Source organism: Canariomyces notabilis, assembly GCF_033297395.1.
Source record: "Canariomyces notabilis strain CBS 508.74 unplaced genomic scaffold N656scaffold_11, whole genome shotgun sequence".
NCBI classification, from domain to species: Eukaryota; Fungi; Ascomycota; class Sordariomycetes; order Sordariales; family Chaetomiaceae; genus Canariomyces; species Canariomyces notabilis.
The window spans coordinates 591,216-605,676 of NW_027041833.1; the positions used below are offsets into that span (position 1 = coordinate 591,216).

The 14,461-nt window shown below is 54.4% G+C and overlaps 6 protein-coding genes across 6 annotated transcripts; 3 read left to right on the forward strand and 3 right to left on the reverse strand.

Moving 5' to 3' along the window:
* Positions 1 to 890: 890 nt before the first annotated feature.
* Positions 891 to 2,654, forward strand: N656DRAFT_845301 (taurine catabolism dioxygenase TauD; the record flags this gene model as incomplete). Its single annotated transcript, XM_064819192.1, has 5 exons — positions 891 to 1,388; positions 1,483 to 1,716; positions 1,797 to 1,843; positions 1,918 to 2,087; positions 2,153 to 2,654. Exons 1-5 carry the CDS (start codon positions 1,004 to 1,006, stop codon positions 2,652 to 2,654), a joined length of 1,338 nt encoding a protein of 445 aa, XP_064670116.1. The 5' UTR covers positions 891 to 1,003.
* A 377-nt stretch (positions 2,655 to 3,031) lies between these two features.
* Positions 3,032 to 5,457, reverse strand: N656DRAFT_768653 (uncharacterized protein; the record flags this gene model as incomplete). Its single annotated transcript, XM_064813640.1, has 7 exons — positions 3,032 to 3,135; positions 3,194 to 3,407; positions 3,463 to 3,828; positions 3,890 to 4,387; positions 4,471 to 4,611; positions 4,680 to 5,303; positions 5,455 to 5,457. 7 exons carry the CDS (start codon positions 5,455 to 5,457, stop codon positions 3,032 to 3,034), a joined length of 1,950 nt encoding a protein of 649 aa, XP_064670117.1.
* Positions 5,458 to 6,510: 1,053 nt separating this feature from the next.
* N656DRAFT_779424 (uncharacterized protein) lies at positions 6,511 to 7,650 on the forward strand. The gene has a single exon (XM_064815188.1). The coding sequence runs from the start codon at positions 6,601 to 6,603 to the stop codon at positions 7,468 to 7,470; it is 870 nt and encodes a 289-aa protein (XP_064670118.1). The 5' UTR covers positions 6,511 to 6,600; the 3' UTR covers positions 7,471 to 7,650.
* A 331-nt stretch (positions 7,651 to 7,981) lies between these two features.
* On the reverse strand, positions 7,982 to 10,236 carry N656DRAFT_95696 (uncharacterized protein). The gene has a single exon (XM_064819412.1). It carries the CDS (start codon positions 9,896 to 9,898, stop codon positions 8,021 to 8,023), a length of 1,878 nt encoding a protein of 625 aa, XP_064670119.1. The 5' UTR covers positions 9,899 to 10,236; the 3' UTR covers positions 7,982 to 8,020.
* A 1,496-nt stretch (positions 10,237 to 11,732) lies between these two features.
* N656DRAFT_798327 (uncharacterized protein) lies at positions 11,733 to 12,197 on the reverse strand (the record flags this gene model as incomplete). Its single annotated transcript, XM_064817747.1, has 1 exon — positions 11,733 to 12,197. The coding sequence occupies one exon, from the start codon at positions 12,195 to 12,197 to the stop codon at positions 11,733 to 11,735; it is 465 nt and encodes a 154-aa protein (XP_064670120.1).
* A 723-nt stretch (positions 12,198 to 12,920) lies between these two features.
* N656DRAFT_779428 (uncharacterized protein) lies at positions 12,921 to 14,169 on the forward strand. The gene has a single exon (XM_064815189.1). The coding sequence runs from the start codon at positions 13,409 to 13,411 to the stop codon at positions 14,036 to 14,038; it is 630 nt and encodes a 209-aa protein (XP_064670121.1). The 5' UTR covers positions 12,921 to 13,408; the 3' UTR covers positions 14,039 to 14,169.
* Positions 14,170 to 14,461: the final 292 nt, after the last annotated feature.

The window sequence follows — 14,461 nt, forward strand, 5'->3', positions numbered from 1 at the left end:
CTCTTCAAGAGTGGCATGGCATTCAAGAGTCCCCCCGGACCTGCGGATGACCTGATTCAGTACCTCGGTCATACCATCCGTATCTTGCGGCTCTCCGAGTTGCAGCGACTGGATCAGCATATCATTGCATCAATGAGACTCTACAGAGCCTTATTCTCCTGGGATTTGTGCACCTACAAACGTCGGCTTCACGTTGGATCACCGACATGCCTACCCGCCTCATTGGAATCCCTCAAAGTTTCAGGGTTAACACGCGATCCCTGGCTTCTAACGGCAAAGTCTATGTGATTGGCCAGTAAGTTCCTATTAGTGAGTCTTTCTCGTCTTGGACAATCGTTTCTGCCGCGAATTCGGATCAGTGCAAGCAGGGCGTGTGCGGGCTGTTAATGTGATGGAGACAGTGATTCGTCTTCCTCCGTCTTCCATAAGGCTGTGGCGCACGCCCAGCGAGACCGGGCAACCCGGGCACCATGTGGGATAATGGCCCAAAGACACTCACCCCGCAACCGACCAAGTGGAGGCGCAGTACATATGGCAGAAAATCATTGGAATGGAGCGCCGGGCTCCATTGGGCCTTTGAGAGACATGCTTAGAGGTACGTCTGTCGTGCAACAGGGCTACGTACTAGCCGTACGCACACATGACGCATCGGGAAGGAGTTCAACCACCCTTTCGGCCTTCTCCGGAGATGCTTTTTAAAGTCAGGCTTCGTTCCGCCGAGACTTGAGGCTCAAAATGTGCATTTTGGACTTGGAAGACACGGCCAGGCTCCGGCACCAACGGTGCCGGCCGATCCTTTCAACAAGTAGGCAGAAGTAAGTAGGTAGTAAAGTAGGCTTCAGAGTTTGAATGTCGCCTCTGAATACTAGTAGTACCAGGTCTCTTTTACATGAGCACTCATCATCCACCCTCCCTCCAACAAGTCTGACAACTTTTTCCTTCCTCTAACTCAGAGACATCTCTTCTGCCCCCTCAACTTGCTTCTCCAGCTTCAGTTGTAGCAATGGCCCCAACCGCAGCCGTCCTTCCGGCCACTGATTACATCGCCGCCGCGGCCAACAACGCCGTTCTCAAGGACTACTACTCCTCGGGACTCCGTGCACGGTTTCGTCTCGACGCCGCTAGGATCTCCACGCCATCTACTCTCAAGGGGCCGTATGCTAATATCAGTTACGAGGTAGACGAGAACTCTTTCCGCCGTCGTTCGGCGGCCCGTCTCGCTGCTGGGGGTCTCGCCTCCTCTGTGCCAGAGGGGTGGCCCACCAAGTTAGAAGGGCCCCTGGTTTGGACCGGAGCCGACTTTGAAGGACAGGACGAGTCTGCGTATGTGTACTACCTAACGGATGGTGACAAGAGGGAGATTGATGCGGCGTTGAAGCACTTCAACAGTGAGCAAGCTCCTGTCTGCTTTTTCAAGTTTGCTATCGCTTGATAGCTTCCATGAGGTTCTTGTACTGACCTAACCTGGTAATGTGCTATTAGAACTTGGTCTTGACGGCAATGAAGTATCGCCCGAGACCTTTCCCCTGCCCACATTGGGGGTAAAACTCGGCAACATCTGTACGGACGTGTACGAGGGCCGGGGATTCGCGATTCTCCGCGGTCTGGACCCGGACGCCTACCCATCCGTCGAGGATCTCACTGTCGTGTATCTCGGCATTTCAAGCTACATCGGCAATCGCCGTGGAAAGCAGGATCAGCTGGGGTCAATGTTGAGTGAGCACACTAGACTCCTGACACCTATTGAAAGTTTGAAACGATCGCTGACCGTGACCCCTTCACCCCCTACCTACTAGTGCATGTGATCAGCAGAGACGAGCACGCAGTAGATAGTGAGGACAGGGTAGGTAGCGAGAACTCCAAACAAACCCAAGCCAGCAGGAAATGTTGCACTTCTAACCCCTTTTCCCCACGCAGCCCTTCCACACCGACACTGTCACCGACTGCCTCTGCCTCTTCACCCAAAGCCTTGCCGAAAAAGGCGGCCGCAGTGTGATAGCCTCGGCCTGGACCGTGTACAACGAGCTCGCAGCCACCCGGCCCGACTTGATCCACGTTCTGGCAGCGCCAGACTGGCCCTTCGACACGTATGCCCCCGTTCTCCTTCTGGCCCCTTTCCCTATGCCCACACTGACGACATCACCATGAAAAGCTTCCTCCGCCAACCGGCATACTACACCCGGCCCGTCCTCTTTTACCACGACTCCAAAATCATCGCCTCCTTCTCCCGCCGCCTGCTCGTAGGCCACCCGCCACAAACCCCGCGCACGCCAGGGATCCCGGGTCTGAGCGAGGCACAGGCCGAGGCGCTCGACGCCATGCACTTCATTGCGCGCAAGCACGAGTTCAAGCCGCGCATGCAGCGCGGCGATCTGCGCTTCATCAACAACATGGCCGTGCTGCACCGGCGCGAAGCCTTTACCAACAGCCGGGCCAACGACGGAGTTGTTCGGGTTGCTGACAACAAGGACGGGGTGCGCCACCTGGTGCGCATCTGGCTCAACAACGAGCTTCTGTGCTGGAAGCTGCCTCGTCCACTGCGCCTCGCCTGGGCGAGGGTCTTTGAGGACGACGAGAGAGAGGAGCGCTGGGATCTGGTTCCGCCGCGAAGGCCTGACGGAAGGATCTTGAGGGTGCCTGGAAGCTGTGATTGAGATTGTCTTCGTGACGTATGTGCCTGTCTGTGCTGGGGGGGGGTGACAATTCAGGTTGTTTCTTCTCCCGCATCCTCCCCAGCCTCTCTTGTTTCCCCTTTCAGTTATCTCGTTCGAGTATCCGACGCTAGTTGATCCCACAACAATCAATTCCTCTCGGTTTTCTAGTGAACAATGGAAAAACGTGTTCCATCTTGCTACGTAGCTCGTATGCCTGCTGAGGCTCCGCGTCGCATCTTGACCAAGCACGCGGGACTCAGTACCCGTATATAAGCCCCTAATCTCTATTGAAACCGGCACCGTGGTCTGCAGCGTGGCTCGAACGCCGAAGGTTCAAGACCCTCAAACTCCTCGCTCTGGACTCGCCTTCGTATTGTTCAGGCGGTTGGGCCAGGCACCCAGTTCTCATCGTAGAGCTGCGCAATCCAATACAAGTCGTGGTTCCAGTCCAGCCTCGTCCTCACACTTTGGAATTCAGCCACTGCCGTTAATCTTGTCAGCAAAGCAACCAACCTCTCACAGTATATCCGACTACACACCTCTTCGCGGATCGTTGATTAGACTGGAGGTCAGTCTGACTAAGCCAACTTGGTCGGCGTCTAGGTCTGCGGCCTTGGACAACTCGCGGAGGCCTTCGGCGTTGTACGTCAGCTTGAAGGGGTGCACGCCTTTGTTGAGGTAGTGGAAATGAGCTAGCATCACGTTCACCCCCATTTGGTGCTTAGATATGCTTTCGTGATTGCAGTATGCCTCCTGTTGCGCCAGGAATCAGCACAGAGCTGGGATGTTCGGGGACTGATGACCTCACCTGAAGGCTGTACTGCCTAGCAGTCTCCCAATCCCGCCGCGATATCATGGCGCAGCTATGAAGCAGAATGAAAATTGCCAGATAGATTGTTAGCCAGTATTGGCGTTTATTGTGCTTGACGAGGGAGTTGAGCTGGTCAAGAAGCTTCTTATGAACCGGCCGAAGTACCGTGCTGTACATGATGCACTCCATCTGGGCAACCATGATAACAGGCAAGGGAACACGATTATGGAACACGCTGGATGGGTCGTTGACAAAGTCGCCCCCAAGCTTGTCCTCGCCGATAATATGCTCAGGATTGCTGGTCATGCGACATGCAACCCAAAAGCGAAAAGCATTGATCAAGAGATCTCTCTCTTCAGGTGTCTGAATTGCAGGAGGCAGTATTAGCAGATGTCCCTTAGAAAACATGGCAGCATCAACCTACGTTTGCATTACGTGAGTGCCTGAAGGCAAAGAAGTACGTTTGCCAGATGAGCTCATCGGAGTCCCCTACGGTACCGCTGATGTAGACGCCGACGCTTTGTTGAATGAACGCTTGGAGAACCTTGGCCGAGTTTTTCATATCGGCGAAAGCGTAACGGGGGACTCTATGAGTCTTGACGACGCCATTACTTGTCCATTTCTCCTCAAGCATGTCGCCCTCGACGGGCAAGAATTCCCTGACTTGGACCTCGTACGGCGCATTGAGATAGATTTGGGACACACGAATGGTTCTTATCTCGTTGGATGCCCAGCCGGTAATGTCGACCAGGTCCATACTCTGCCACCTCGTGGAAAACATCTGGTACGGCTTGCTCTGCTCTCGGTACAGCGACGAGTCGGTGATGATCCAACGAAGGCAAGGCAGCTTGCAGAGGATGGGAACGGTAACCCGAGAACAGGTCAGGCATTGTCCTTCGCGGTCGGAGGCGTTAGGAATACACTGGTGACGTTAGTACCGGCCGTGCGAGGAAGACGCCGGGAGAGCGCGGCCATTACCCTGATTCTCAACATCCTGCATCTTACGCAGGACCTTAGCTCTCTCGTTAGCGCCGTCTCGGTACGCTGTTCTTCATTTTGAAAAGGGCGTCGTTTCAGCGGCGGCCTCTTCTTAGCACTATCGGGAATTCCGTTCGGATTGGCCGGTTTCCTTCTTTTGCGCTTTTTCTAGGTTGCTAATTAGCTACTTTGTGTGGTGGGATATCAGAGAAAGGAAACAGAAACGGTAAACTTACCTTTGGGACAACCCATACCTTGCTGCAGATCCCGCGGGCTACATTGTTTATGACGCTCGCGGTATCCTCTTCCGGTGTGGATCGTGCTGCAATGGGGAGATACGACGGAGTGGATTGCTGGCTGGCATCGTCACTTGACACTGGTGTCGTGCTAACACCCGATGATTGCGTACTACTACTTGGTGTTGAAGTTGCTCGGAAGTCCGATTCCGGATATAGCGATGGTTGTCCGTAGGTCCCAGGGAAAATGGGTAGGCCGTCTAAGCCGAGTGACTCCCGAGTCTGCTCGGTTCCTAGTTGCGGTCCGGAGCGGTTCGGGCCGAACGCGGCAGCGTCACCATGATCGTCGAGCTCGATCGTATCCGTAGCTGCTGCATGACCCACATGACTGAGCTCAGCGCCACTGCCCAGACCTTGCAGAAGGATTTCGGCCTCGCCAGTGCCCGGTGGGGATTCGAGAAGTGAGTATTCGAGATTGATGTCTATGGCACCCGAGCTCCCAATGGCATTGAGCTCAAAAGGCTGGAAAATGAGTGCGTGCGCGACGGCGCTGGCGCCAACGCGTCTATCGCTTCCCGGCTCGCTTGGCACGAAGACGAAATCGTCCGAGCCGTTATTTGAGGCCTAGGTGGTTCGTTCAGTATTGGAGAGATGACATTTTGTACGACCTTGCATGGTATATGTCTCATATTTTTTCCCGTCTTCCAGGAGAACCGGTGCATGGCTTGCTCTGTTTGTTCCGGCTTCGCTCTTGGGGTTACAGGGATGCTCTTACCATCGTGTTAGCGGTGTCAGGCGGCAAGACGTTGAGAGCTCCCCGCCTTGGAAGCAAGGATGCTGGCTCTTGTGGGTGAAAGCGGGGCAGCGAGCGATCTTCTTAACTTCTGAGCCTGGCGGGAGTTGCCGTCGCACAGAAATGAAATCATTTTATGTATACATACATACTCCTAACCTCCATCAGACCATGGACTAATTAAATCGCTCATTCTCTCTGAAATAGGTACTTTAGGACTTTGACCTGAAGGGTTAATGTAAATCTACCTAAGTACGGATAGAGGAGGTAGCATATTGGAGGTACGGGGTAATAAAGTACTAAGAACGCGGTTCGGCGTTATGGTACCTCCGTACCAGTGCTTATGTTTATGTAACGTTAGAACGCCGCCAATCAAGGTTATTCGTTTATGCTCGACCGATGAATTTGAGCCTCAAGGAAAGTGCCAAACCGTCGGGTTTCATCAAACGATGTCGGCGCCCAAAGCGCACAATCTTTAGTCGGATGTGCTACCCGAAATGGCCCGCTGCCTGTCCCGGTTTAGAAGGGGTTTGCTTCGTACCGATACCCAATTTTGTACACCGAAACCTCGCGATCTGGAGCATACACCCTGATGAGTCTGCTCAGCAACTCGTCTCGATTGGAATGCTAATCAAGGAACGAAGGATGTATGCCACGCGTCCCCGCCATCTTTGCAAAGCCGGCTCTATTGCCCAATTAGCACATGTGAGACCGGCTTATGGGCAAATAAAATGGCTGATAAGGGCGTCGACTTACGGAGCTCAACCTCTCACCCATCAATGCCGTTTCTAGACCCAGGTTTCTCCTGGAATGGGGACGGGTTTGTCTCTCAGCCCGGCTAGAGCCGTTTCCGACTCTTCTCAAGAGTTATCTCACTCCTTGGGATTTCTCGCCTCCCAACCCCAAAAACTGAGTCGACTCGCTGGACAATGGCATTTCAGGCTGGCGAATAGATGGGACCCGTTTTTTATTTTTTTTTTTTAATTTTTTAATTTTTTAAATTTTTATTTTTTTTTTTTATTTCGCCGTTCCCCTGAGCCTGCTCCCGGATATCCCTCCGCTCGACATCTTCATCGCCTTGCCGGACCAAACTACATACCTTCCCTCCAGCATTACGGTTGACTCTGGATGCCTAGGCTAGCGCAACTCTGCGCAACGGACATGCCCTTGCCAACCAGGGCATCTCGCGGCACATACTGTCGCGCGCTTGGTCGCCAAGGTGTCAAGGACCCGAGCATCTTACATTGGCACCGGGGTCTGCACTTTGAGTTCGAGCTCGTCTTTGAGCAGATCGTCCCAGACTCGGCAGATATGCCCCTGATAATCGTGCTTATCTACCCCTTGGAGAGGAAGACTTTACCACTGAGTACCCTCCACGAGCTCTGGTCTGGCCTTCCCTCGAACGGCTGGCCCGATGCAGTCAACATCTCGTCGCTACGCTTCGTGAGGCAGATCGATACCGTCTACCTTGCAGAAACCCCTGGTCCTGGCGGTAAAGAGTTGACAATCTTCATTGGCCATCGGCTCCCTGGATTGGCTGTGTCACGAGAGCTCCGTTTCCTCCTCACGTCCCGCCCCATCCGCACGTCATGCCGCAAACCCTTGGGCATTGTTACCAAACGTAGTGCGTTCGGCAGCAAGCAGGGCATCGTCGGTTTCCTGCTCCGCTACCTCCCTGCTGGTTCCATCCGCGACATCCTTCCCGCTAAACAACGAGCCGGTACCCTGTCGAACCGCGTTACTGTGCAAGTTGAATTGGTGCCGGCAGGTCACAAGCGCAATCATCCCCGGTCGTCTCTCGAATCCGTTTCAGACCGGCGGCCAGATACCGTCTTGCTAGATGGGGACCGGGGTGTGGTCCTCTTATGCGACTTTGAGCAGTGCAACGCGGCAACTGGCATGAGTGGTGTGCACCCGAGGTCTTGTTTCGGCAGTACGGATACACTACACCGAGAACGTCCGTGCTGCCCTCCTGCCCTTCACCGAATTGCCTTATGAGGACCTCAGCGTCACAATCGTGCGGCTCCTTGCTGGCTACACCCCTGTACCGAGGCTCACCGAAAGTCCTGTGCAGGCCATGAACTGGCCGTGGTCCCTTCTAACACCTGCTGCACAGGACAAGGTCGCTGTGTACTCGTTGAAGGTGTTCATCTCCACCGCTTCGAGGGTCTAAGTAATGTGTGTCCAAGTACGAAGTATAGTAATCAGCATGCATCGAATGCCACGAAGCGGTTCCCAGCGCCCAGCAGCGGGAATAACTAACGGCTCTTCGCTACCGAGGATCGCGCAAATGCGGTCTCCCACCTCGTCACCCGGCCTGTCCGACGAAGGCTCAGGGGTAACGGAAAGCTACATCCTCTTCCGTCTTACGCTCACCACCATCACGGTGGAAGGGAACGAAGTGGCCATCAAATTATCCGGTTCTCTACAAAGATCGCTAGGAACACGAGATTACAACACATGGGTATAACAAACAACGCCATCATCCCCCTGCTCGTGAGAGCCGAAACCACCATCGAAACAGGCAGAACAAGAACAGCTTGTTGCTTCACCCCTCAATGGCTCCAATCTCTTTCTGTCCACCCCGTTCCCACAAGCCACTGATCTTTTTCTTCAGGCCCATTCGCTGCAGGAGCGGCGTTTTCCCACCCTTCCCAACAGTCTCCGACGGCAGTGAAGCCAAACTCACGGGTAATGCGCAAGGCGGCAACCCATTCAGATTCTGGATTTCGGGTACGGGACCGTCCCTCGCGTCTTGCCCATGTTGGCTGCAGGGCAGTGAAGAATTTCCCCCCTTGTGACCAACCGTGAGCCCCGTAATACCTAAGCCTACCGCTGATGCCGTAGGTGACTTCCCCCCTCTCTGCGGCTGCTGCTGATGCCCGCTCAGGTACCCACTATCAACCGACTCCCTCCCCGACGAACTCGGCGCCTGGTTTGGCTCAAATGCGTGGGCTGCGTTGTCCGCCTTCGGGCTGCCCGATGATGTGGAAGGGCTGGACATGTGCTCGTTGGCGGCGGCCCATATGTGCCCTTCATCGATTTGGCCGTCAAAGCGTGTGGCTCCAAAGCTGCTGAGAAAGGCAATCTCCTCTGGTACTCTGGTATGATACGGGGCTCCACCATATCTCAGGGACTTGATGCTTCGAAATGACGGACGAGACTTGTCTTGCCCAGGAGAGCTAGTGGCGCTGCTGCGGGAAACCGGGCGCTGATGGCCATCAATTCGTTCCGGGATCTGCAAGGAGCTTAAACGGGTCGTGTCCAATTCCTCGTGGCGAGCAAGGCGGGAAGCCGGCTTCGGAAATGGGACCTGTGTGCTGCCGCTGCCTCGCATCCGTTCTATAGGGGAGGCGGTCTTAGGCTGTGGCACAACGGAGGGACCGCGAGCCAACTCTGGCCGCTGCGTTTGAAGAGGCTCCTCCTCGTCTTCTTCCGGCACGGCATTTCCATAGATCCGTCTCATCGATGTGTCGACACTGCGGTTGCGCATTGAGCTTGACCCCGACCTCCGTCCTCGACACGGAGGTCCGTTACTGAAGGGTAATTCTGAATTGTGGTCTGGAGAACCGTCACTCGAGCCCGTAGTTTGCTCGGTAGGTCCATCAGGTTTGGATTGGGGCTCTTCACAGTCCCTGAGTAGTGCCTCACTCTTGCTCCTGTGAAGCTCATTGGCTAAGCGATGAACGTCTGGGCTTGCGGGCAGTCCCATCTTGCCAGGTCCGATTGGGATGTCCAGGGTTTGCTTCGGACGTGACGTCGCGTTCTTTGTCGTAGATTTCGTTACTGGCTGGGTTTCCTGTTCCTGAGTCTCGGATTCGGCTCGCCGTTGCAGAAGAACCTTGCTGTGAGTGTGGTGCACAGATGATGGCTGAGAGGACGGCACGCTCAGATCGGCGGACCTGGCACGTCGGTGAGTCTTCTCTCGGGTAGGCGGCGTGCTTCGCTTCCTGGGGACGCCGTGTGCTGACAAGCCCTCATCAACAGCCCTAGACGGGGCTTTGATGCGGCTTGACGATTCGGAATCCGATGATTCCGATTCTCTTCTGCCTGCTGCCCATGGATCTCGATCTCTGCGCGGGAGTTGCTCATGTGGTGTGTCTTTGGAAATTGACAAGTCGTGGTGGGCTTTGGTACGGACCCGAGCTCCCCCCGTCTTTCCGTCTGAGCTATCTCGGACACCAAGCTCTTCAACGGTAGCCAGGGGTAATGAATCGAGAAGGGGTTGCTGCACGGCAACCAGGCCGTGGATTGGGCAGGAGAGAACATTGGAAGACAACTTGCTGAGATGTTCGAGCTTGGTTGAGCCTTCCAAGGTGCAGTATTTGTTTGTTTGGACTGCTTTTTTGCATTTCACCCATTGAATGTAGAAGTGCTGCTCCCCATCTCTGCAGCCGGTGTACGGCGTATAATCGTATGTGCACATCTTTGGTGACAGTGCTGATGGTTCAGGGGAAGAGTAAGGGAACTCTGCCAACACGATGCCGGACACTGAAGGTCAGCTGGCCATCGAAATACCGAGAGAGTGGCCGAAGCGAACGTGTCGCTAGTCTTATAGCTGAGGGTTGAAAGGGACTTGAAGATTTCATTCGGACGACGGAATCTTATCGGTCGGATGGGCGGCTGGGGAATCACTGCATGCCAGGCATGGGATCTCTTCACAGTCTTCAGATTCCCCAATAACCTATAGGCTCCTCCGTTGGATGATGGATCCCAGCTCTGTGATGGGGATGCCGAGGCTCGCTGTTGTCTTCACCATGGACACTCGCAGAACTCAATCACCAAGCTACTGCATGAGCCGTGCAGAACATTGTCCCGACTGACAACGCAATTGGCGCTCGTGGCTGTCACCGTCAATTCAGGTAAGCCGGGATTGGTGTGATCGAGTTTATCACCCTGACATTTATGTCTACGGCCCACAAAATGTGACCCGGATTTGGCTTGGTGTAAGCACGGCAGTGCGACGGAAAGGACGAACGTGCAGGACGGCGCTTAAAGATTGTGTGATCCAAGCAACGACTAACCAAAACCGGTAAATGTGAATCGGGAATTGATCGATAATGCCTCCGGCGATGCCAGATATGGTACGGTTTCCGACAATGAATGCCCTCACAGACCGAACCGTTAGTCCGAGATTCTAAAGATGAGTTCATATCAGCTTCGCTGTTGGCTCTCTCATCGAAAGACTAGGGGACATAATGGATAAGAATCTCAGCGGAACTCATTGCGATTGGGATTGGATATGACAGCTTGATCGTTACAAAGAGCGCGATTCAGCCCGTTGTGATCCTGTTAGCCATGTGCTCAGCTTAGGCGAGTTGGCGCTTGCGGGAATGATAATCTGTACGTAGATAAGATGATAGGAAATCGAAATACTTACCAGCATGCGGCTGGCGGAGGGGATGGGCGCAGATACCGCAAATCAGAGGAACGAAGGCTGTTGCCCATATTGTACAGTCAGTACAGTCGAAAACCGGCGGTGATCTTGTCACTCTCGGCGCGCTAAGCCCGGCTGCAGGTCGAGCGGGAAGGGATGAACTATCACGGAAGCCACTTTAGACTTCCTGGCCTGAGTGAATGCACTGAAGGAACAGGAGCCAAGCGCCGCACCTTCCTCTACTCAACTATTGGAGCTTGAGTCTTGGTGGCGTTGATGAAAAAGCCGCCGAAAGTTGGAAGGAAAATGCAGTATTATCACCTTCATTGCCACCATGGTCAATGAGGTGCTGGTTATGTGTACTGTACCAACACCGTTTCAGCTCTTCAATATTCATTTCGGTGTTTCAACAGGACCGAGAAGTACCCTGGGTTGAACATGCGGCTGCAACGCAGACTACACGATACTCCCTCGGTGCCTCCATTGAGAAAACTTGCATCCCAACCACTGATATCAACCCCTCCGCCGCTCCATCAGCCACCACATAACATCCTTCGCCAATATCAGCATATCCAATTTGTCATTCTTTTCCCCCAGCGCGTCAGTCTGCATCAGGAAACCCTTGAACAGGGCAAACACACGGGACGGTCAAGCCAAGGAGGTACCATAGCTTCGTGGCAGCATATTGCAACCGGTATCATGTTCGGCGTATCTCGTATGTTCCGGAAACCCCAAGACCCGGCGCGTTCCAGCCTCGCTCCCATCCATACGTTTATACCCCTGATTCCAACGCCTTTATCCCTTATTGCTTATCGTACAGACATAATTCGTCACTCATAAAATCCAATTCCAGGCTTCTCATCCACTTCCGTCAGGAGTACCCCTAGCTAGTGGTGGTGTAGTACCTCCCCGCCGAGCGGCTACGTGACCTGCCCTCCGGGTAGACATATGTCGCCGATGGCCGCCTGGGGGCGTAGGCGACCTTCTCCTCGAGTACCACGGGCCGTGAGGTTGATGAGCGCCGCCTGCTGTGGTGGCGGCTGCTGTGATGGTGGTGGTGATGGTGCCGGCCGTGTGACCGCGACCGCGACCGCGCCCGTGGGGCTGTGTCGTCGTACCAGCCTTGGTTGCTGGCATCGGCGGCGCGGGGCTGCGTGCAAGCCCGGATGATCCACCACAGCAGCAGGATGCCGACGACGGTGCCGATGACGATACCCGCTATGGCGCCCCCGTCGAGGCCCGAGTTGGACGTGGACCCTGAGGCTGTGGTGACTGCCGTCACCGTTGCTGTGGTTTGACGGCCGACGAGGCGGGAAATGGCCAGTGGGAGGGTTTTTGTTGGAGCCATGGTCCTCGACCGGATTCTCCCTGTGATTGGGAGCTGAGCTAAAGTTTTGTGGCGAATGGAATCAGACTCGGGGATGTCGAGCCTAGGACCGGAAGTGCGGAATGGAGTCTAGAAACGTGGTGAATGTAAAAAGATGGATTGCCCTGATATCATAGCAATGATAGCATCCGCTTCGTCTCTGTAGGAAGTCAGGCACAGGGAGGCAAAAACAGCAGTTATATGATGTGATACTCGAGACTTCCAAAGCTTTTCATAGCCTGCTTTACCATGATTTACTCGTCATGAGCGCATCAGCCAGCCATCTTTCACAAATCGTAATACCACCTTGATCGGAGCGAGGCTAGCAGGGGCCGGAGTGTTCACGGAGCTGCAGCATGACGACATACCGGCAGTTTCTCCCTTGCAGTTCTTGTTAGTTGCTGCGCAGCCGAATACCACCCTAGATATCACTCTGCTGGTTGGTGGAGTGAAAGAGTGAGACAGATCGTCGGGGTCGATAATCGGGGTCGATAAAGCCGGCCGATGACGTCATAACACGGCGCCGTTCGAACCCCGTAAGGAGCGCTCAGCTGGCAGCTCTTACCCGTCGCAAACAGTGTGTTCCGGCTTCTGGAAAGCACATTGGGTCCACAGAATCAAGCATCGGATCAAATAGGGCAAGTGCGATCTGTAAATGCAACAGAATGCTACTGCGTACCTTAGCCGGTGCCATGGACCGATCGATTTTCAAGAAGTTTATTCGCCGAGGCACATACAATACAATACTACAGACCCTTGAATAGGAGCACTTCATAGTTGCGAACCTCTACCGGTTCGTCCGATACGGATAGCAACACAGGCAGCCAAATCAGGGTTGAGTTTTGGCGACTGAAAAGTTGATACGAGCTACTCACCTTACGTACACACCTAGGTACAATACTAGGTACTGAGAATACCTACACTTGCTTGCCCCTTACCCAATCAGGGGTTTTGTGACGCAACACACCATAACCTGAGCGACGCCACGAGGTCACCGTAGACTCATACTGGGGATGATGGACACAGGAAAATAAGATAATACTTTGCCGCAGAACGTTGATGATTGATCCGCTTGTATGTAAGACCTTGAGCAACTTGAACGTTTGCTGCACTCGAACCCGTGGCTACTAGAATCAAGGAGAGTCTCATATCCACACTCGAAGTACAGCAAAGTCCGGGTATACCGTATAGCCATGTCGGACCACCGCCGAGGAAGAAGACACAGTCGTTACGACCAAGGGTACCCCTACTACGACTACGACTACGAACGTCCTCCGCGTCACCGGTCACTTGGCCGCCAGGCTCTTGACAAGCTCGGCGATGCCATGGGCAGTCTAGCCCTTGACGATAACAGGACTCATGATAGAGGCCATCGCTCCATAACAAGATACCGCTCTCCAGAAGGCTATGACCGGCATCCTCGAGATCACTACCATCACGGCCACCACCACGCCCGCCGCCGGCATCACAGCAGTTCGCCGACCAGGCATTCTCGCCGCTCGCGACGTGGCGGCACGGCGAGCAGTTCCAGCACTGCCCGCCCGGCATCCTCTCGGAGCCGAAGCCGTCTGGACCGGGGCCTGAAAGCGGCCGTAGATGCTGCCGCGATCGAGGCAATCCGCCTGCGCAACGAGCCCGGGCGCTGGAGCGGCGCCAAGGGCGGCCGCGTTGCCACGGCTGCCATCAGTGCTGGTGTGATTGGCACGGCAGCTGAGAAGAGGAAGCAAGACACCGGCAAAGGCACGGTTGGAACCTTGGGCTCGGCGGTTGGAGGCTTGGTGGTGAATAGGCTACTCAATGGGCCTCGGGATCAGCTGAGATGAAAAACATCCCGGCCTGGCCTCTTGTATCCTGGATAGGGTGCATTTCTGATACACAGAGGGCTTCACGACGTTATGAATTTGGGCATAAGTTGACATGATATAGTACTATCTAGATCAATCGGTGCATGTGTACAGTACACTAGTAGAATTCACTATTTGTGGCATTCTCCTCTGTTATTACTGTCGATGCTACCGTGACGGATCTCAAACCATATCCGACATGTTCCTAAGAGCATGTCTGTTCCCTCAGTTCCCTCCCGTCCATGGACTGTGCGTGTCTCCAGTATCCATACGGAACAACGTAGCCACGGTGATCATGATGAGATGGTCGCCTGACTTACACGTGTCGTACCCGACCCTCCTTTGCGGATTGCGTCTGTGGCTCTCATGAAAAGGGGCGTTATGACGCCGAATGAGATCACT